The sequence below is a fragment of the Octopus bimaculoides genome, chromosome 9 (assembly GCF_046866305.1).
Source record: "Octopus bimaculoides isolate indiv1 chromosome 9, ASM4686630v1, whole genome shotgun sequence".
NCBI lineage: Eukaryota > Metazoa > Mollusca > Cephalopoda > Octopoda > Octopodidae > Octopus > Octopus bimaculoides.
The window spans coordinates 68,195,670-68,217,663 of NC_142936.1; the positions used below are offsets into that span (position 1 = coordinate 68,195,670).

General features: G+C 41.6%; 1 protein-coding gene across 1 annotated transcript in view; it reads left to right on the forward strand.

Moving 5' to 3' along the window:
• The first annotated feature begins 8,785 nt into the window (after positions 1–8,785).
• LOC106870039 (NAD-dependent protein lipoamidase sirtuin-4, mitochondrial) overlaps positions 8,786–21,994 on the forward strand; it is a 168,370-nt gene continuing 155,161 nt past the window's right edge. Inside the window, exon 1 of the mRNA XM_052970728.2 lies at positions 8,786–10,818. Within this exon, the coding sequence (XP_052826688.1) occupies positions 10,126–10,818 (693 nt within the window). The 5' untranslated portion in view covers positions 8,786–10,125. The remainder of the gene's footprint in view (positions 10,819–21,994) is intronic.

Sequence of the window (21,994 nt, forward strand, 5' to 3'; positions counted from 1 at the left end):
AAATATAGGAACGTGTTTAACGAAACGAAATGCACGTGAATGACATTTCTTTTCTCCACAAGAACATTCTAGATGCGGTTTATTATTATAGTTGTTGTTATTGATGCAGTTTTTTAAAATTATATTAAATATAAAGATTGCCTATATTCATGTGTGTGTGTGTGTGTACACATTCATATATGCAATACATATATGTATATGTACAGGGTTGGCCAAAAGTGACCTGACAGTAAATCAAAACAATTTAATTCCGAGGTTTATTTATATTTGACAACTGAAGAAATTTAATAAAAGCATCTAAATATGAAACATCATGAAAATAGTTCAAACTGAAGTCCTTGAGCGAAACATTTTTCCATTTGAGTCAATACAGATTTACAGATAGTATTTTTATAGAATTTTAATTTATTGCCGGTTGACTTTTGGCCAGTGTGTGTGTGTGTGTGTGTTCTTTTATTCTTTTACTTGTTTCAGTCATTTGACTGCGACCATGCTGGAGCACCGCCTTTAAGGATATATAGTCCAAAAAATTGAGCCTGGGACTAATTCTTTGTAAGCCTAGTACTTATTCTATCGATATCTTTTGCCGAACCTCTAAGTTACGGGGATGTAAACACACCAACATCGGTTGTCAAGTTATAGTAGGGGACAAACACAAAGACACACACACACACACAGAGGACGGGCTTCTTTCAGTTTCCGTCGCGTGTGTGTGGTTGTATGGGTGTCTAAGCAGGCAAAATATGTCACACCAATAGGACAAAGGGGGGAAAAAACAGACTCAAATATCTCTTCATCAGCAGCTATTGAATGATGTTCCACAATTTCCGATGTGTGTGTGTGTGTGTATGTAAAAGATTTACACGCGTGCGCACACACACACACACTGTCAGCTCCGCTAGTTTTTGTTGTTTTTCTTTCGTACCATCTGTCCCTAGCACTGTCAATGTTTCCCTGTGACACTTCAGAAACAGCTAAACTAGCGGCTGAAACCATCCTTTTAGACCTGATCTTCATATTCTCCACAGTAAAAAAAAATCCTCCAAATGGTTCACTCGTAGTTGCTCTGCGGTTTTTAGGGTAATAATTTTTTTTTAAAAAAGAGAGAGAGAGAAAAGGAAAAAAGAAAAACACATACAGCCGCTAAAGAATCTTGCCTACTCCCACAAAACTGGGTACCATTCACCCAGGGGTGCAGATCCAATGACACAGTATCTGATGTGCAAAAGATGCCTTCATGCATCACACAACCCTCAATCTTTCCTACTATCCAGTCTGCAACCGATCCGTCTGGTCCCTTGCCAGAATAATTTCCACCAACTTTGTAGAGTACTCTATTCATTTTCTTCTAAACAATGAAGCATTTGTCACCAATACCCACTGGAAAACGCCTCCACTGTATATCATTGACCTATTTGCTGTCAAATCAGGCCTGTCGCCAGACTTTGGTGCCAGGGGGTGCTTCAGAACATTCTGAGTGGGCACAAATTTGTATTGCAGGAAGATTTTTGTAAACAGTATTTTCTAAATCTGAGGGTGCACCATTGAATAGTGAGGAGGGCATTACCATCCAGTGCCCCACCCCTTAGCGACGGGCATGTTAGTTAGACTTCAAGAAATATATTGCAGGACGATTTTTGTAAACTGTATTTTCTAAATCTGAGGGTGCACCGTTAAATAGCGAGGGTGAAATACCGTCCAGTACCCCATCCCTTTTAGCGATGGGCATGTATCACATCCAACAATGCCTATTGCTATGCAGATAACATGACCCTTCGTTCTTCTCCGTCCTTCCTTAGCTGTGCATCATCCACACGCAGCCTAGCTATCACACATCAAACCTGCAATGATTTTATAAAGGGAGACCTTGAAAGCATCCTCCTCTGAAAGGGTGTCTCTTTTAACAGCCGACCAAAAAAAAAAAAACACTCAAGCACTAGCGTAGCTAAGGAAGGCGGTAGGGGCGGTCCGCTCCGGGCGACACTTTTGGGTCTGCTATAAGCAATATGTTTTCTGTGGGTCCGGGAGCGACAAACGGAAGGGCTGTACTGGGCGGCACACACTCTAGCTACGCTAGTGCACTCAAGCACTACTCGTATCAAGGATACACCATTGTACGACACCCTCTTTAAACATGACTTGCACTCAGACACCCTGCTCTAAATTGCTCCAAATGCGGCGCCTCACTATCGCCGAGGATCTCGTCCAGCAAAAGCATATCCTTTCCCTAGCTGGGACTGCATCCAAAAGACTAGCCCTTCTCTTTAGGACCAGGAGATATTCCAGTCATCAAACAGCAGCTGACGTTCTACAAAGCTCGAATGAAGCCGCAATGGAATGTTACGCCCTCGTCTAGGACGCTGTTATCTACAACACAAACTGACATCCTGGACCGCATCTAGAGAAAAACCACTTGACTTGGCGTTCCATCACCGACAGACACACCTCAATCTCTTGCTCACAGGTGAGTTGTCTCCTCTATTAATCTTTTCTGTAGCTATTGTAATAGTTACTTTGGAGTTGATTGGTCTTGTACCACCCCCACACGGACTCTCGATTCAATAGTCTCTCCACCTCTTATCACTCATGGTGCGCCAAAGCCTTTTGTTCCGCCATATCTGACAACCCCTCCCCCGCTCCCCTAAAACATCGCCTCAATGGAATCGCTTCCCTGCTTATAACTTTCCGATATGGATTTCACCAGTTTCGGAGGTCTTGCAAGGGTTATGGGTTGTACCCTTTCCTCCAGACTCAACAAGTAAAAGAAATGCACACACTACCAGAAGTACTCAGTGATGCCCACATATATCAAAGTACCACACATACTTCAAACATTTCAACTAATAAAGTTTAAAGATCTGTGTATTTTGACTAAAGCAGGAATTGCAATAAGATTTTCTAGTTCATTTGTTCATTCAAAACCCCGAAGATAAATTATTTTCTTCTTTTTGTCCTGTGGTGTTGTACTGGAAAGAGAATCGGAATGCTTGAAGTACCAACACAAAACTAACCCTGTGGAAATTCAGAATCCATTGGGTTCAGTCTTACAACTTTCAATAATTGTTCTTGAAATTTATTGATGATTGTAATGGATTGAGTTAATTCCCTTTAATTGCAAAATTACGTTAGTGTTTTATTTAACGAATTATATTTAAGATCTTGAATACCGGTCAAACCAGCATTGGCCGCCTGTTTAATAAGCCACATGTAAAGTCTCCTCTTACTTAATCCAATTATTTATACCGTTATAACGATTATCATGGCAGGCTTTTGAAATCAAAATGTTGAATCTCTTGGGTTCAGAAGTATTCAAGGAATGGAAAAAAAATTGTTCCCAGACAATTTTCTTGATTTGATTATGAACCTCTAGGACATGGGATAAAAATTAAAAACGTAATATCCAACACCAAGGATGCTCAAGGCTTGTCAGTCTAGAAGTTACCGTCTATACTGAGGCCTTCTGTTTGTTTTCTTGGTATGTTCACAATCCATCGTCAGCTTGTCACGCCTGTCGCAACTTCACCATATGACTCATTGTTTGCTAGCTGAGTGGACTAGAGCAACGTGAAATGAGGTATTTTGCTCAAGAACACAACGCATGGGCAGGTCCAGGAACTGAACCCACAGTCTTATGATCGTGGGTGTAACACCCTAACCACTAAGTCACCACAGGACATTGAGTGTCATATTTTTTATGAAGAGTTGGTTAGTTTATCGTGAGCTCTTTTATCAATCATTTGATGAGAAGCATATTCTTTCTGCCTCGGGAGTTCAACGGTGACCTATTTAATCCTGTACTATTAGATTGGAAAGCGATGATACTGCAAGGTCGGGATTTAATTTTGGTTTAAACGTCTGGTGCCTGAAAGATTCTAGTTTAAGAGCTGCTACCCATCCCAGAAGAGTCCGTGCTACGATGAAATTAATGATTGAGAAACTTAGTTGTTGGGACCTTGAAATAAATTATTCCCTACGGAAACTTTGAGTATTCAACCATTTATTTATCTTCGCAATGCCAGAGTATAATTATGGTTCCTCTCCTACCAGCATGTAAGAGACAAATTGCGCCAAAACCAACTAATCAGAGTAGTGGACACAACGGAGTCCAAATAGCGGCCAAAGGCTAGCTGTTATCTGCTACTAACAACAAGAACTAAAGATGTGTTTATATGTTTACCACCTGAATAAATGTTGTTTAAGTTGTTTAGTCTGGAGTTCAGCGTTCCGTTATATTCTTATTTTATAGTAGGAAAGTCAGGTATACAATCTAAAGATGTATAACCCACTTTCCTATAACTGGTGACCCCCGACGAAGAAAAAACGCAGCATGGACTCTGGACTACCAACTTATAACTGGTGTACTCGACTAAAGAACAAATTACGACCATGGAGACTGAACTACGGATTACCAACATCTCCAACCATAGTCAACACGACTCAACAAGAGCGGTTTTTATTCTTGCCTCTGTTAGAGTGGATTTTTTTCCACTCACGAAAAACAGACAAGAATTACAGTCTGCTTTTTATGTTCTTATATGTCGCATTCACACTCTCACATTATACATACATATTTTATGCCACACAATAACTCTTGTTATTCATTTCACACGGTCCTTTTTTTCATCTTGGGTTAAGAAAACTTTTCTTCGAGGTTTTCGCTAATGGTCGTACAGAGATTTGTCTGTCGATCGTTCTGTAAAAGCGTACCTCTTCAAACACTCATCACCAAACAGTCTTTTCGCCACCAGCGTCGTGTGCCAACCAAGATTACCACCGTGACGACAACAATTACTACTACCAACTACAAGCATTCCCCCCGACGTCGCCAAGTTTCAACTGAATCATTACCACTGTCAACATTATTGCCACCACACATACAGAACACAGCTATAGCAGTTCTTGCGCCGACGTCTTCATCAATGTACTCTATCTCGGTGTTTTGGGATTTTTCGCAGTCTATACTACAGACACTTTCACTTGTTCTGTGTTTTTTCTCTCACACACACTTGTGCACTCATACATTTTCTTTCCTTTCGGGGAAAACAAACACTCAGACTTTTACATCGCGTGATTCCAGTTTCCTGGACAGTTGTCATTACGGTTGTTTTGTCATTGTCATTTCATTTATACATTGCATGTTCTGTGTTTTTTCTCACACACACACTTGTGCACTCATACATTTTCTTTCCTTTCAGGGAAAACAAACACTCAGACTTTTACATCGCGTGATTCCAGTTTCCTGGACAGTTGTCATCACGGTTGTTTTGTCATTGTCATTTCATTTATATGTTGCATGCATGTATTTCACAAGTGTACATTTCATTTCTTTGAATTTTCTTTGTGTGTGTTTGTACCACATCTTGTGGGTGGTTTTTCAGTGGCCATCCTGCCTCAGGCGTTCTAACAGATTTCATTTATCGTGCGTTTCCGCACTGGCAAGGGAGCTCTGTAGTAACGCCTGCGCATGCGTAGTCTTACGCATGCGTAGAATTAAACAAGCAAGCGTTTCCCGCTCAATTCATTCTCTTTCTCGCTGGCCAGCGATTGAGCATGGACGTGTGTTTAAGCTGTCTCTCTACATCTTTCGGACTTACGCTCGACAGCTCGCTCACATCTATAGAACAACGTCCCAGCACTATGCTCATACACACAGAAGCTGTAACAACAAGAACTAAAGATGTGTTTATATGTTTACCACCTGAATAAATGTTGTTTAAGTTGTTTAGTCTGGAGTTCAGCGTTCCGTTATATTCTTAATTCTATAGTAGGAAAGTCAGGTATACAATCTAAAGATGTATAACCCACTTTCCTATATGCGTATATACAATAAAGGAGAGAGGAATTTCACTCGAGTATACGCTACAGATGGAAGCAGAGAATATAGGACAATCTGCGCTCAGGTGCTGCGTTCAACTCTCTCTCTCTCTCTCTTTGATCAATTTCAAAGTGTCGCCTACTTTCCGCAAGTGCGAAATTCTCGAGGAACTGGATTGATGCCGTTAGTGGCCAACATTGGCGTCTACTCAGTCTGAATGAGCTCCGCATCTCCATTGCACTCAGAGTGGGAGTCGACGTTTATGGGCGGTTGGGATGTTGCTGTGGTAGGCTTCTCGATTCCACAGGCTTTCGAGGTTTGTCTTGCCGCTTAAATGCTGGTCGTTTCACTCGTCACACCGAACTAAACCTTATCATTAAGCCGACCCTGACTTGCGTTGATATCCCTTCAGTTCTGAGGCCGACAGGATTATCCAGATGCGATAGGAAGAGACCAGGTGGTCTTACCATTTGTACCACAGTGAAAGATAGGTACCTCATCTGGGAGGCTACAATCTGTGACTCCTTTGCATCCGCTGAGGTAAATTGGAAGGTCACTGCTTCCGTAGCCGAACGGAACAGAATCCTTAAGTATCGGGACTTGTTGGTGAGCCATTTCTTCCAGCCTATGACGTTTGAAGGGGCTGGGCCAGTAACAGCGTAGCTCTTGTCATCGTTAGCAGCTTGCCTCACCGAGGTATCAGGTGATACCCGTGAGAGTGCTTGGCTGCACCAATGCCTTAACCTCACCATTATCTGCAGTAACGCCGCGAGTACACGCTCGCGACATTTGCACGCGACATTCGCCCACGGCATTCGCTCGCGACATTGGCTTGCTTCAGTAGGTTCCGTTGAGCTTTGTGGTATTCGACCAATTGATGCACTTAGTGTTGAACTGGTGCTTTTTTATTCTTTCCTTTTTCTTCTTTCATTTTCTTTGTTTTCCTACTTCGCTCATGTTTTCTTCGGTTTTTAGCTTTGTATTTTAATGTGGTTTTGCATTATATATGTATCATATGGTTGGTTGGCACTCCGTCGGTTACGACGACGAGGGTTCCAGTTGATCCGATCAACGGAACAGCTTGCTCGTGAAATTAACGTGCAAGTGGCTGAGCACTCCACAGACACGTGTACCCTTAACATAGTTCTCGGGGAGATTCAGCGTGACACAGAGTGTGACAAGGCTGGCCCTTTGAAATACAGGTGCAACAGAAAGTTGTGGTGAAAGAGTACAGCCTCGTGGAACTTTAAGTGTTTTCGCTCAATAAACAGTCACAACGCCCGGTGTGGGAATCGAAACCGCGAGTCCGCTGCCCTAACCACTGGGCCATTGCGCCTCCACTATGTATCATATATGTACGTGTTATATATACAATTATTAAATTCAAATCTTAATTTTCATGGAGTATTTATAAAATAAAAATTTGGGGGCAATGCTATAAAAAAAAATTCTTTAATTACATTTCCAACACGTATATTTTGAGGCGCTGTGAGGATACTGGACTGCTCACAAGAAAGTGTTTGCCTTAGTTAACGTCCCACCACCCTAAAATATCAGATGGTATTCAGGAAGGCGCCTGGCTGTTCCTACGCTTCGGCCTTGCAATCCCCGACGTAATTCCGTGAATGTTTAAAGGGGGTTGCAAAAAAAAACAAAAAAAAAATCGTGATCAAGGATCAAAAGCTCGAGTTTTCACATCCGTTTTCTGTATTTTCTAATTGCGCACTTGCAATCCAGTAACCATTATCGAAGGTGAAACAGAGATGAACTTAGATCATACAAATAATATATGAGGGATCTTTTTTAAAACGGGGGCCACATTTTTCATTAACGAAACACTTTGAAACTTGGAACACTGGTAGAATGTGTCATATAAAACATCTTTTTCTCTTAGTCTTCTTTAAAAAAAAAGAAATCCATAAATTATTCCATGTTAAAGTTGTCGTATTTCTGTAATTTCAACCAATCACTGACGTCCATTCAGCCGATATACATTAAGTGCCGACTACATAAACAAACGATTCTGAAACAATTAACCCTAACCCTAACTCTAACCCTAACCCTAACTCTAGGGTTAGGGTTAAAGCAAATTTAAAATGAAAAAAGCAAATAAAACGAAGGTATGGAGATTAAATACGCTTTACATCGCTTAATCAGCGAAAGGAGTAAATATAAACAACTGAATACTTGTCAGTGATTGGTTGAAATTATCGAAATAAGACAATTTTTTACATGAAATAAATTCGAATACAAAAATATTTTTCTGTTCTATAACACAAAATAGATAAGTATACGAAGTTTGAAAGTCTTTCGGTACCAAAAACACTACGTAAAACATTAATGAAAAATGTGGTCCCCGTTTTAAAAAAGATCCTATATGAGTATTTGCATATATACGTACATGTATGTACATACCTACATCTACATGTAGGTACTACTAAAGCAGCGCGGACCCGAACGCGCAGTCGCGCGTCCGCGCTAGCTAGTCTTGAGTGGTCGATCCTAACCCTAACCCTATCCCTAACCCTAACCCTAACCCTAACCCTATCCCTAACTCTATCCCTAACCCGCGTGTGCAAATGAATACGTGTTTAGGGTTAGGGTTAGGATCGACCACTCACGACTAGCTAGCGCGGACGCGCGACTGCGCGTTCGAATCCGCGCTGCTTTAGTAGTACCCTACATGTATATATAGATGCATATCTGGGTACAGGACGTTGCAAAAAAAAACGTGGACAAAATGATAAACAGAGTACAGAAAACACAGGCCACATACAGAACATTTCCTTCATCAGCTGCCTTAGATAACCTATTTCAGCTTCGAGCCAAGTGAACCAAGTGAGCATACTGGTAATTTCTGACAGAGAGAAAGAGAGAGGGAACAAGCAACTACCTTCTGTCAGGTTCAAAGAGCATGTCGCCTACACGCTAACACGCTTCTTCCACGCGAGCCTTGACTCTTTACCTTCCTCCGTCCACACGCTTATTGACAGGGTGTAAACAGACGGTTGTTTTAACAACTGAATAAAATCTGAAATAAGTTATCTTACGTATATCTTTTACTTGTTTTAATCATTAGACTGCCGCTCTGCTGGGGCATCGCCTTGAAGAATTTTTAGTCGAATGAACCGACCCCAGTACTTTTTCTCTTTTTTTTTTAAAGCCTGGTACTTATTCTATCGGTGTCTTTTGCCGAACCGCTAAGTTACAGGGACGTAAACACACCAACCAACACCGGTTGTCCAGTGGTAGTAGGGGACAAACACTGACACAGTCTCTCTCACGCTTTCTCTCTTTCCGTCCGCCAAATTCCTCGCTAGGCTGTAATAAGAGACGTTAGCCCGAGGTGCCATGTAGTGGAACTGAACCCGGAACCAAGTGGTTGGGAAGCAAGTTTCTTACCACACAATCACGCCTGCGCCTATGTTACTGACTATTTTCCATCACTTCATTCAATACATCTAATAATTATTTAGTGTTATCTCTGTTTTTATTATTTATTTTTTATTTAATTTTTTTTATTTTTTCATTAAGTTTTCTTACTGTTCAGTTTTGTAAAGCCATTAATCCCATTTCCGTTTTGTTTGTTTTTTTAGTAAAAGTATTTTGTTTCTCTTTGCGTTTCTTCTATCCGCTATTGATATTAGCTGATATGAAATTCAGAAGATACGAAATAATGCCTTTTAGAATAATTTTAGTCTTTACGAAAGTTATCAGTAAGAAAACAGAAATATCGGGAGCGTGTACGAATGTCCCTGTGACGCGAACGGCTTCTTCACGCCCCATTCTAGTACCAACTCACTGTTAAACAGGTGTGAATTCCGATAAGAGGTGATGGCGGACCAATAACAAACACACGATGTGAGTTACCTCAAATTACACCCGGCTGTTATGGGCTGTAAACTAACCTTAAGTTCAACGAAGCAGCGTGACAGAAGTACTTCTTTGTTCTATTTTTACACACAACGAGCAGGTCAAATTGAGATAAGTGACAAATGTACAGGAATATGATGAAATGAAAACATTGTCAAAACATATATTTACATGTTTTCTTATAATGATAAGGTAATTCGTTGATAATTTATTTGTCTATAGTCTAGTTAGATTATTTTACTCACGGCACGTGCAATCAAAATAAAACCATTAGGCTTGTTTTAAATATTTTGAATATTTAGTAAAAGTACAGCCTAAACGTCATTGATTAACCCTTCCCGCAATTGGAAGACAACTCCAGGTTTTGTTGTGAGGAAGACATAGTTATTTCCCTTCTCTTCTTAATCAAAACGACTTTTGCTGTTTTTAAGTTTTCGATGTTATGTAACGTACGAGCGGGCCCTGTTTATCGAACTAAAATGATCACCAGAGCAATCAAAGATACTTTCTGTGCGAATTTACTTTCTGTATTAAGAAACAATGATATATTCGTTTTCAAACGTTACCGAGGTATGTTCGTTCCCAAAAGCAAGGCTGTGGAAAACCGCCACCTTGATATTATCAGGAATTTTCTGCAAAACAACAAAACGATAACAGTGCTGACGGGAGCAGGTGTTTCCACCGAAAGTGGAATTCCTGATTACCGATCCGAAGAAGTTGGGATGTATGCACGAAGTAACCATACGCCTATACGATACCAAGAGTTCCTTAAATATAGCGACCGGCGACAGCGATATTGGGCAAGAAACTTTGTTGCCTGGCCCCAGTTTTCTTCATTCCAGCCCAATATTATTCATTATATTCTATCGTCCTGGGAGAAATCTGGCCAGTTATACTGGTTAATCACACAAAATGTTGATGCTTTACATTCAAAAGCTGGTAGTAAACGATTAACAGAACTGCACGGTTGTTCTCATCGTGTCCATTGTTTGTCTTGTCACATGAAGATGCCCCGCACTGAAATGCAAGTACTTTTAAACAACTTAAACTCTGACTGGCAAGCCGAGTACATTGCTATTGCTCCAGATGGTGATGTTCAGCTTGCTGATAAACTAGTGCAGTCATTCAAGGTAAGTATAAGCTTATAATGCAAATAAAACAATTCGATAGATGTTAGATTCCTAAACCGTTTCTGCCCTACAAATATTTGAAAACATTGCCTACATTTTTTTGTTCTAAAGTTTATCAAAATGCGAAAACTTTTGGTGGCGCGAGTTGTGTACTATCGAAATATATTTGTTGTTCATACACACTAGCAGTTATTTAATCACGGTCATTAACCACTTTCGTTATATAACCGAAACATTGCACGAACAAATCAATGTTATAAACAATGAGGGCAAGAGTATTCTGTGTGGTTGTTCAATTTGCTAAACAGTACAGCCAAATCTCCTTGAAATCAAACCTCGCAGTCTTAATAGAAGGATACCTTTGTTTGTATTGTTGCTGTTGTTTTTACATGACATAGAGAAGGAAGGGTAAAGCCCAAGGTTTTTTTTATAGGGTCTCCTAAATTAGGAGGAAGGAAGAGAGTTGTTTTAGAACTGGAAACGTAACCCGAATGTTTACAGAATGAACTCGGCTACAAGCACCAAAGATCCAGATCATATCGTTCAACAAAGTGACTTAATTATGTAAGTCTGGAGGTAGAGATGGACTATATGTAATCTGAACCTTTCCCCCCATCCTTATTTTTTTTTTTTTACGGAATCCCACGTTTTAGGCTATGGAGATTCCGATTCTGAAAAAAAAAAATTTGAAAAATTTCAATCCACCCCCCCACCAAGCAGGCTATTTACATGCTAGAAATAACAGCCAAATCTCACAACACTAGTGTTAGGGTTAGGTTTAGGGTTAGGGTCAGGGTTACGGTCAGGGTTAGGGTTAGGGTTTGAGTTAGGGTTAGGTTTACCCTGTGGATCTATATAAAAACCGGGGGGGGGGGGGTCGAAATTTTGAAATTGAGATTTTTGAAAAAAAATTTCCAAAATCGGATTCTCCATGGTCTGAAACATAGGATTCCGTAAAAAAAAAAATTTTAAAGGGTGGGGGGTATACCCAGATTACATATACTCCATCTCCACCTGTCTGGAAGAAGAAGATGTAACATGGTCAAGGCTTGGAATGCCTTGAATCATAGCTCTGCTCGATTAGGGCTTACCTGGGACTATATAGCAACAACACACTGACATATATCTGGTGTAAGTTTCGGCCAGTATTCGCCAGAACCAAACATGTTTTATTAGCCCGCGTCGCGTTTTATCACCACCACCACCATCATCATCTTCTTCTCCCATTGGCCAGCTCTGACGAGCAGACTTATAATCAAAACTGTTCCAGCCGTAACAACTCCATCTTTCACCAGACATTAGATGCCTTCGACTACAATTATTCAATGTATTATTCCTTTTGGTACTACTAAAGCAGAGTGGTCCCGAATGCGCACCCGCGCAGTTGTGAATGGTCGATCCTACAAAAAGTGCGCGTGTTCAAAATGAATACGTGTGTTTAGGGTTAGGGATAGGATTAGGATCGACCACTCACGACTAGCTAGCGCGGACGCGCGACTGCGCGTTCGGGACCACTCTGCTTTAGTAGTACAATTCCTTTTTACTATTTTTAACACGATTGCATGATGTTGGAAGAAATTTTGGTTGCAATTTCTAGCAGATCTATCGACCACATAGAGGCTCTCTTCTTGATATGTTTTACGTTTCCCTTAAATGTTTCATTGGGTCAGTGAGGACAACAACATCTATGGAATCATCTTATGTAACTTCACTGCTTCTACAAAACATCTATGTATTTATAACTTCAAGTTTTTAACTATATCCCAGATGGTTTATTGAATTATCGGTTCTATTGCTGACTAACTAAACAAAACCGTACAAGTAAAGCATAAACAATGAATGTTTTAAAAATATAAGTGCAAGGTCAAAAATTTGGAGGAAAGAATTAGTCAATATAATTGATTAATAGTACTTTTAGAAACGCTGCTAAACATTTTGTCTGACACATTAACGAATTTGCCAGCTTGCCACTTTGATAATTCTTTCAAATTTTGGCACAAAGTCAGCAATTTTTTAGGGTAAGGGGTTAGTTTATTACATTGACCTCACCCTCTACCTTACCTGATATAGTATTCTGTTGACCTCTAAAGGATGAAAAGCAAAGATGACTTTGGGAGATTAATTTTATTATTAACAACAACAATAATGATAATGGTTTCAAATTTTGGCACAAGGCCAGCAATTTTAGGGGAAGAGGTAAGTTGATATTGCCCTCAGTGCTCAGTTGGTACTTATGTAACGGTTGATGTTTTTGTGTTGTGTAGTCGATGTATCACCCATTGTAACGATAAGTATTATTTACCAATTGTACTGGTTATAAGATGAATGATGAAGATGATCGACATTTTTATAGAAATATTTATTTACCGTTACTTTATATGTTGCCATACCACGACGGGTAGGCCAGTGTAATAGTACAACAGTTGGTGGACATTGGAATTAGACACTGAGGGAAAATGGCTGTAACTTTTTTATTTTTTAATTTTGACGATTTTCGTTTTCGATAATGTGTTCTATATGTCACAGTCATGCGATTCCCCCTAAAATCACCCCCCCCCTACTTACGGGGGGGGGGTGATTTTAAAAATTTTAATTTGGTGATTTTCATTTTTGACATTGTGTTCTACATGTCCAGGTCGTACGAATAGCCTTCTCGCAACTTAGATGTGAAAATGAACGGCTTACATTTATATTGAAACAGAAAAAGGATCATATGTGGAGTCCCCACCACGAAACTTGATATGCTAGAAATAACAGCTAAACGCGGACAATCCAAATCTTGCATTGGTCCAGATGGACTATATGTAAATAAATATGAAGGAAAAAATGCGCTTTGGCAAACGGGGTTAGGGTTAGGGTCGGGGTTAAGGTTAGGTTTTGAGTTAGGGTAAACCTAACCCTAACCAGATTTGGCTGTTATTTCTATCATGTAAATAACCTGCTTGGTGAGGGGGTGGGTTGAAATTTTTCAAACAATTTTTTTTCAGAATCGGAATTTCCATAGCCTAAAACGTGGGATTCCGTAAAAATAAATAAATAAATAAGGGGGGGGGAAGGTTCAGATTACATATAGACCATCTGGACCTGCGGGTTAGGGTTAGGGTTACCCTAACCCTAACCCCGTTTGCCAAAGCGCAATTTTTCCTTCATATTTATTTACATATAGTCCATCTGGACCAATGCAAAATTTGGATTGTCCGCGTTTAGCTGTTATTTCTAGCATATCAAGTTTCGTGGTGGGGACTCCACATATGATCCTTTTTCTGTTTCAATATAAATGTAAGCCGTTCATTTTCACATCTAAGTTGCGAGAAGGCTATTCGTACGACCTGGACATGTAGAACACAATGTCAAAAATGAAAATCGCCAGAAACCCCCCCTCCCCCGTAAGTGGGGGGGTCCAAAATTTTTTTTTAGGGGGAATCGCATGAACGTGACATATAGAACACATTATCGAAAACGAAAATCGTCAAAATTAAAAAATAAAAAAGTTACAGCCATTTTCCCTCAGTGTCTAATTCCAATGTCCACCCAACAGTTTGTACGTAAATCATGCTGAGTAAAGAATTTCGGCCTGTATCTGTATGTACACTTTTTCATAGTAGTATTTATATAGAGAGAGATGGTAGTGTTAAAGAGAAAAGGATGCGAGCTCGTATGCCTGCTTGTGTCCATGGCTCCAGATGCCCAGTCGTCACCGACCGGTGACTAAAAAGAGGTCAGAAAAGGGTCAAGTGGTGGGGACACTGCTTCAGCCTAGCTAAAGGCATCTGGGACATATCTAACTGTTGTCAGATCAGAACCGTTGTTCCACCGCAGGAAAAGTTCTGACTCAGTGTTAATTCAAATTTGGGTATAGTGGATCGAATCCACTTCACGCCTGCAAGATCACTACACTTATTTTGCCAAATGGAAAAGGATGAAAAGCAAACTCAACCTTGGTGGCATTTGAATGCAAAACATAATGCCAGAAGAAATGTTGCTAAGCATTTTTTCCAGTGTGGTAATGACTCTGCTAGTTTGCCAACTTACAATAACAACTATGATAATAATAATTCTTTCTACTATTGGCACAAGGCTTGAAATTTGACAGGATGGAGATGAGTTGATTACAGCAATGGCAGTGCCCAACTGGTACTTGTTTTATTGACCCTGACAATAATAATAATAATAATAACCCTTTCTATTATAGGCACAAGGCCTGAAATTTGGGGGAGAGGGATAGTCAATTATATCAACCTCAGTACTCAACTGGTACTTAAATTATTGACCCTGAAAGTAATAACAACTACATCATCATCATCATCATCATCGTTTAACGTCCGCTTTCCATGCTAGCATGGGTTGGACGATTTGACTGAGGACTGGTGAAACCGGATGGCAACACGCACAAAAACGGCCACGCTCGAAATGGTGTCTTTTATGTGCCACCCGCACAAGCCAGTCCAGGGGCACTGGCAACGATCTCACTCGAAAATCCTACGGGAGCCAGTCAGGCGGTACTGGCAACGGCCACGCTCAAAATGGTGCATCTCATGTGCCACCCGCACAAGAGCCAGTCCAGGGGCACTGGCAACGATCTTACTTGGCTTGCCGAGTCTTCTCACGCACAGCACATTTCCAAAGGTCTCGGTCAGTAGTCATCGCCTCGGTGAGGCCCAATGTACGAAGGTCTTGCCTCACCACCTCAGCCCAGGTCTTCCTGGGCCTACCTCTTCCACGGGTTCCCTCAACTGTTAGGGTGTGGCACTTTTTCACGCAGCTATCCTCATCCATTCTCACCACATGTCCATACCAGCGCAATCGTCTCTCTTGCACACCACAACTGATGCTTCTAATGTTCAGCTTTTCTCTCAAGATACTTACACTCTGACGGGTATTCACATTGACATTACACATCCAACGGAGCATACTGGCTTCATTCCTTGCGAGCTTACGTATGTCCTCAGCAGTTACAGCCCATGTTTCACTGCCATGTAGCATGGCTGTTCGTACGCATGCGTCATACAGTCTGCCTTTTACTCTGAGTGAGAGTCCCTTTGTCGCCAGCAGGGGTAAGAGCTCTCTAAACTTTGCCCAGGCTATTCTTATTCTAGCAGCTACACTTTCAGCGCACCCACCCCCACTACTAACTTGGTCGCCCAGATAGCGGAAGCTATCGACTACCTCTAGTTTTTCACCCTGGAATGAGATAGAAGTTGTTTCCTGTTTGTTTACAGTCTTTATTGCACCTAAACATCTGCCACAAACAAAAACTAACTTGCTAGTTAACCTGACTTTGATGTTGCTGCACCTCTTATGTGTCCATAGCTTGCACCGGGTACATCTTATAGAGTTACTACCTACTCCTTTTCTACATACTGAGCAGGGCCATCTACCTGAAGGGGTTTGTGTTTTATCTACCTTCCTACTTATTAGGATTTTGGTTTTAGCTAGGTTGACTCTAAGGCCCTTCAATTCTAGACCTTGCTTCCACACCTGAAACTTCTCCTCTAGTTCTGATAGTGACTACACAATTAGGGCAAGGTCATCAGCATAGAGGAGCTCCCAGGGGCAACCTGTCTTGAACTCCTCTGTGATTGCCTGGAGGACTATGATAAATAAGAGGGGGCTGAGGACGGAACCTTGGTGGACCCCTACCTCTACCCGGAATTCATTGCTGTACTCATTTCCAACCCTCACCTTACTGGCAGCATCTCTGTACATGGCTCGCACAGCTCTCACTAACCATTCTTCTATCCCAAGTTTCCTCATTGACCACCAGATAAGGGATCGGGGGACCCTGTCAAAGGCTTTCTCCATGTCAACGAAAGCCAGGTACAGAGGTTTATCCTTAGCTAGGTATTTCTCCTGCAGCTGTCTCACTAGAAATAAGGCATCAGTGGTGCTTTTACCTGGCACGAACCCAAAATGCATCTCATCTAAATTGATTCGCTCCCTAATTAGTTGGGCTATGACCCTCTCTGTAACTTTCATAACCTGATCTAACAGCTTGATGCCTCTGTAATTATTTGTATCTAAAGCGTCACCTTTACCTTTGTAGCAGTTGACTATGATGCTGCTACACCAGTCATTGGGTATGACTCCTTCGTGTATCACCTGGTTCGTAATATGGGTGACTAGGCTATAGCCAACACTGCCAGATATTTTGAGCATCTCTGCAGTGATTCCTGATGGGCCGGGGGCTTTCCCGGTCTTCATACTCTTAATTGCTTTATCTACCCTGGTACTATCAACTCGGATAGCTGGTCCCTCTATTGGGTCGACATACGGCAGGCTCTCTTCCTCCCATTCATTCTCTTTATTAAGCAATCTATCATAGTGGCATCTCCAGACCTCTTTCTTTGCAGCCTCATTTAGTGCAAGCGTACTATCATCCATGCGAACACATTTCTCTCCTACAACATCACTATTCTCTCTCCTACACTGTCTTGCAACACGAAATACCTCGAGTCTTTGGTCCTCACGGCGCAGAACATTGGCTAATCTTTTCTTATCTGCTTCCCCTCTGGCTAAATAAACCTGTCGCCTAGCCTCCCTGCTGGCACATTGGTACAATTCCCTGCTACCACCGTTCTTCCAGTCCTTCCAAGCCTGTTTCTTTTGTCTAATAGCCCTGTCTACCTCCTTGTCCCACCACCACGTTACTCTGGGTCGGGAGGGGACCTTACACCGCCCACATATCTGGTCGGTGGCTTTCAACAGGTTGTCCCGCAGAAATCTCCAATTGTCTTCCACGTTGTATGATGCTATATCCCCTTCTATTTTGTTAAATGCTTCAAGTAACTTGTCTCTAAGTCTCTGTCCATTTGCAGGGTCTTTAAGCTTCCACACCCTTCTCCTCCAAGCCGGTCTAATTCTGGACACCCATTTTGCCTTGATCCCAAAGTCGCTAACTACTAATCTATGTTGTGGGGTACATTCTTCGCCAGGGTAGGTTTTGGCATTTATAAGCCGCCCTCTTTCCCTATTTCTGGCGACGATGTAGTCGATTTGGCTAGAGTGTCTGCCGGAGCGGTAGGTGACTAGGTGACTGGCAGGTTTCCTGAAGTTGGTATTGCAGACCATAAGATCGGTTGCATCACAGAACTCCAGCAGTCTGGTTCCCTCCTCGTTGCGGGAACCGAAGCCATAGCCTCCATGTATGCCATGGAAGCCTCCAGCACGACGTCCGACATGACCATTGAAGTCTCCAGCCACAAAGAGAAGGTCCCTGTCACTCGTCAACGAGGTAGTTTGCAAGAGGGTGTCATAGAATTGGTCTTTCAGACCATCTGGTAGCCCCGGTTGAGGTGCATAGGCTGAGATGACAGTAGCTAATCTATGATGAAGCACTAGTCTAATCTTAAGTACTCTGTCATTTACTCTAACGACCTCGATTACCTTATCCACCCATTTATCCACTAGAAGTATTCCTACGCCCCCGACCCCGTCAGTGTTCCCTGCCCAGAAAATCTTGTACCTGTGTTCTTTGCCTGTGAGGAACCTCGCAGAACCTCCTCTCCATCTTACTTCCTGGATGCAGCACATATCTACGCGTCTTCGTTCAAGCATCTCAACAATTTCACCAGATCTACCTTTCAGCGTGCCGACGTTGAGAGTGCCAACCCTAACAGTATGGGTGTTGGGGGTGTGGGCCTGTAGCCTGGGAAAGGGGGAAGCAGTGTCGTGTACCTGAAAAGAAAACTTGCAATTGGAAGAATTCATAAGCAAAACAGTACCTACAACCTGCAAACATTACTCAAACTTAATGCGCTACCCAAAGGTTGGGGAGAGGATGGCCAAGGCCACTAGATGGGTTCCGGGAGACAGCCGAGGATGACAGGATGACAGAGGAATGCACTTCCGGTGGAGGGGGTGGGAGGGCGAGTGTACCATCAGCAAGGAGATAGGCCTCTTAATCGTAGATTTTAAATATTTGAGAGACAGCAATGCATAAATCGTAATTTTTAAAAGAGCAATGAAATCTAGGTGAATAGAATATATACGTAGCATGAATTTAGGAAGCTTAGAAAATGAATAAGTATGAATTTAAGACAAAAACTGAATTCAATTGAATTTCATGGAGAGAGACAAGATAAATAATAGAGGGCAGACTAAAGCGCGAAAGGTATGAGATGTTTGAGGCCGTAAATAAATAAAAATCTCTATCTTATCTGCATCTTGGAGACTTCGTCGTAGTATGTCAGCGGAGAAGAGATTGAGATAATTTAGAATGGATTTCTCATTTATATATACCCAGAACCTGAAAACCTTAAGGAAAAACTACGAGAGAGAGAGAGAGGGAGAGGGACTGATTTAGAGAGGATGGAGGGGTAGACAGAGGCATGGCGGGAGAAAAGATCATCATCATCATATATATATATATATATATGTGAAAAACTAGAGGTAGTCGATAGCTTCCGCTATCTGGGCGACCAAGTTAGTAGTGGGGGTGGGTGCGCTGAAAGTGTAGCTGCTAGAATAAGAATAGCCTGGGCAAAGTTTAGAGAGCTCTTACCCCTGCTGGCGACAAAGGGACTCTCACTCAGAGTAAAAGGCAGACTGTATGACGCATGCGTACGAACAACCATGCTACATGGCAGTGAAACATGGGCTGTAACTGCTGAGGACATACGTAAGCTCGCAAGGAATGAAGCCAGTATGCTCCGTTGGATGTGTAATGTCAATGTGAATACCCGTCAGAGTGTAAGTATCTTGAGAGAAAAGCTGAACATTAGAAGCATCAGTTGTGGCGTGCAAGAGAGACGATTGCGCTGGTATGGACATGTGGTGAGAATGGAGGAGGATAGCTGCGTGAAAAAGTGCCACACCCTAACAGTTGAGGGAACCCGTGGAAGAGGTAGGCCCAGGAAGACCTGGGCTGAGGTGGTGAGGCAAGACCTTCGTACATTGGGCCTCACCGAGGCGATGACTACGGACCGAGACCTTTGGAAATGGGCTGTGCGTGAGAAGACCCGGCAAGCCAAGTAAGATCGTTGCCAGTGCCCCTGGACTGGTTCTTGTGCGGGTGGCACATGAGATGCACCATTTTGAGCGTGGCCGTTGCCAGTACCGCCTGACTGGCTCCTGTAGGATTTTCGAGCGAGATCGTTGCCAGTGCCCCTGGACTGGCTTGTGCGGGTGGCACATAAAAGACACCATTTCGAGCGTGGCCGTTTTCGTGCGGGTGACACGTAAAAGCACCCACTACACTCTCTGAGTGGTTGGCGTTAGGAAGGGCATCCAGCTGTAGAAACTCTGCCAAATCAGACTGGAGCCTGGTGTTGCCATCCGGTTTCACCAGTCCTCAGTCAAATCGTCCAACCCATGCTAGCATGGAAAGCGGACGTTAAACGATGATGATGATGATGATGATATAAAGAGAGAGAGAGATGGGGGACCAGTCAAGCAGCACATCACGCTGTAATTCTTGGGCTGAGAAATCAACACTTAAAAGCCATAATTTTAAAGGAGCGATAAGAATTTTTGAATAAAGGAAAATGGGTAGGGGTGGGTAGGTACCGTCAGCAAGAGGATAGGCCTCTTAATCGTAGATTTTAAATATTTGAGAGACAACAATGCATAAATCGTAATTTTTAAAAGAGCAATGAAATCTAGGTGAATAGAATATATACGTAGCATGAATTTAGGAAGCTTAGAAAATGAATAAGTATGAATTTAAGACAAAAACTGAATTCAATTGAATTTCATGGAGAGAGACAAGATAAATAATAGAGGGCAGACTAAAGCGCGAAAGGTATGAGATGTTTGAGGCCGTAAATAAATAAAAATCTCTATCTTATCTGCATCTTGGAGACTTCGTCGTAGTATGTCAGTGGAGAATACAACAATAATAATAATGATTTTGAATTTTGGCACAAGGCCAGAAATTTCGGGGGCAGGGTAAAGCCAATTACATCGACCCCAGTGATCAACTGGCACTTATTTTATCAACAACTCAGCAGAATTTGAACTCTGAACATAAAGACACAGTACAAAATGTCACTAAGCATTTTGCCCTCTGTGCTCACAATCTTGCCAGTTCACCGCCTAAATAATAATAATAATAATTATTATTATTATTATTATTATTATTATTATTATTATCATCATTGTACTTAGGGTACAAGATCTGAAATTTTGGGGGAAGAGGCCAATTGATTTCATCACCCCCAGTGCTCAATTGGGACTTATTTCATTGAGCCAAAAGAATGAAAGGTAAAGTTGACTTTGGCAGCATTTGAACTCAGAGCATAAAGAGTCAGAAAAAGTGCCTCTATGTATTTTGCCTGATGCAGTATTGGTTCTGCTAACCTGACACCAATATCAGAAATTTTGAAGAAAGGGCCTAATTGATTACATCAACCCCAGTACTTGAATGGTATTTATTTTATCAACCCTGAAAGGATGAAAGGTAAAGCCGATCTTGGTGGCATTTGAACTCAGGACATAAAGCGTTGTATCTAGCACAGTACCAAGTCTGCCAACTCACCACCTTGCAATAACAACAATAATAGTAAGTATTTCAAACATAGGTGTAGGCCAAAAATTTTGGAGGGTTAAGGTTAGTCAGTTGCATTGACCCCAGTACTTGAATACTTTATTTTATTGACTCCATAAAGAGGAAATGCTAAGTTGACTTCAGTAGGATTTGAACTCAAAATGTAAAGACCCAAACCAGAAACCACAAGGCAGATTTGTCTGATGCCCTAATAATTCTACCTAACCACTGCCCATATGTGTACTCAATGTTTCTGATTTAGGCACAAGGTCAGCAATTTTTAGGGGAGTGGAGAGGGTGATAAGTTGATACCATTATTACAAAGTGTTATTGTCAGATTACTAACATCACAGGAGATGTTGTGTATTATGTTACTAGCAGCTAATGAGTCATCAATGTAGGCAAAAGCAAAATCTAAACCATGAGTGACTTCATCAATAAACCTTTACATTATGGGGAGTGAAAGGCATTTTAATAAATCTGAGTAGTTCAAAAGGAGTAGTTATTACTGTCTTAGAAATGTCAGCTGGTTCTATCAGAAATTGGTTATAAACGTAGAGTAAATCAATCTTTGAAAAGACGGTACAGTCATGTAAAGAAACTAAAAAGTGATAAATATGTGGAATAGGATACTTATCAGGAACTGTTAAAGCATTTAAACACTTGTAATCTCCACAAGGACACCAACTCTCT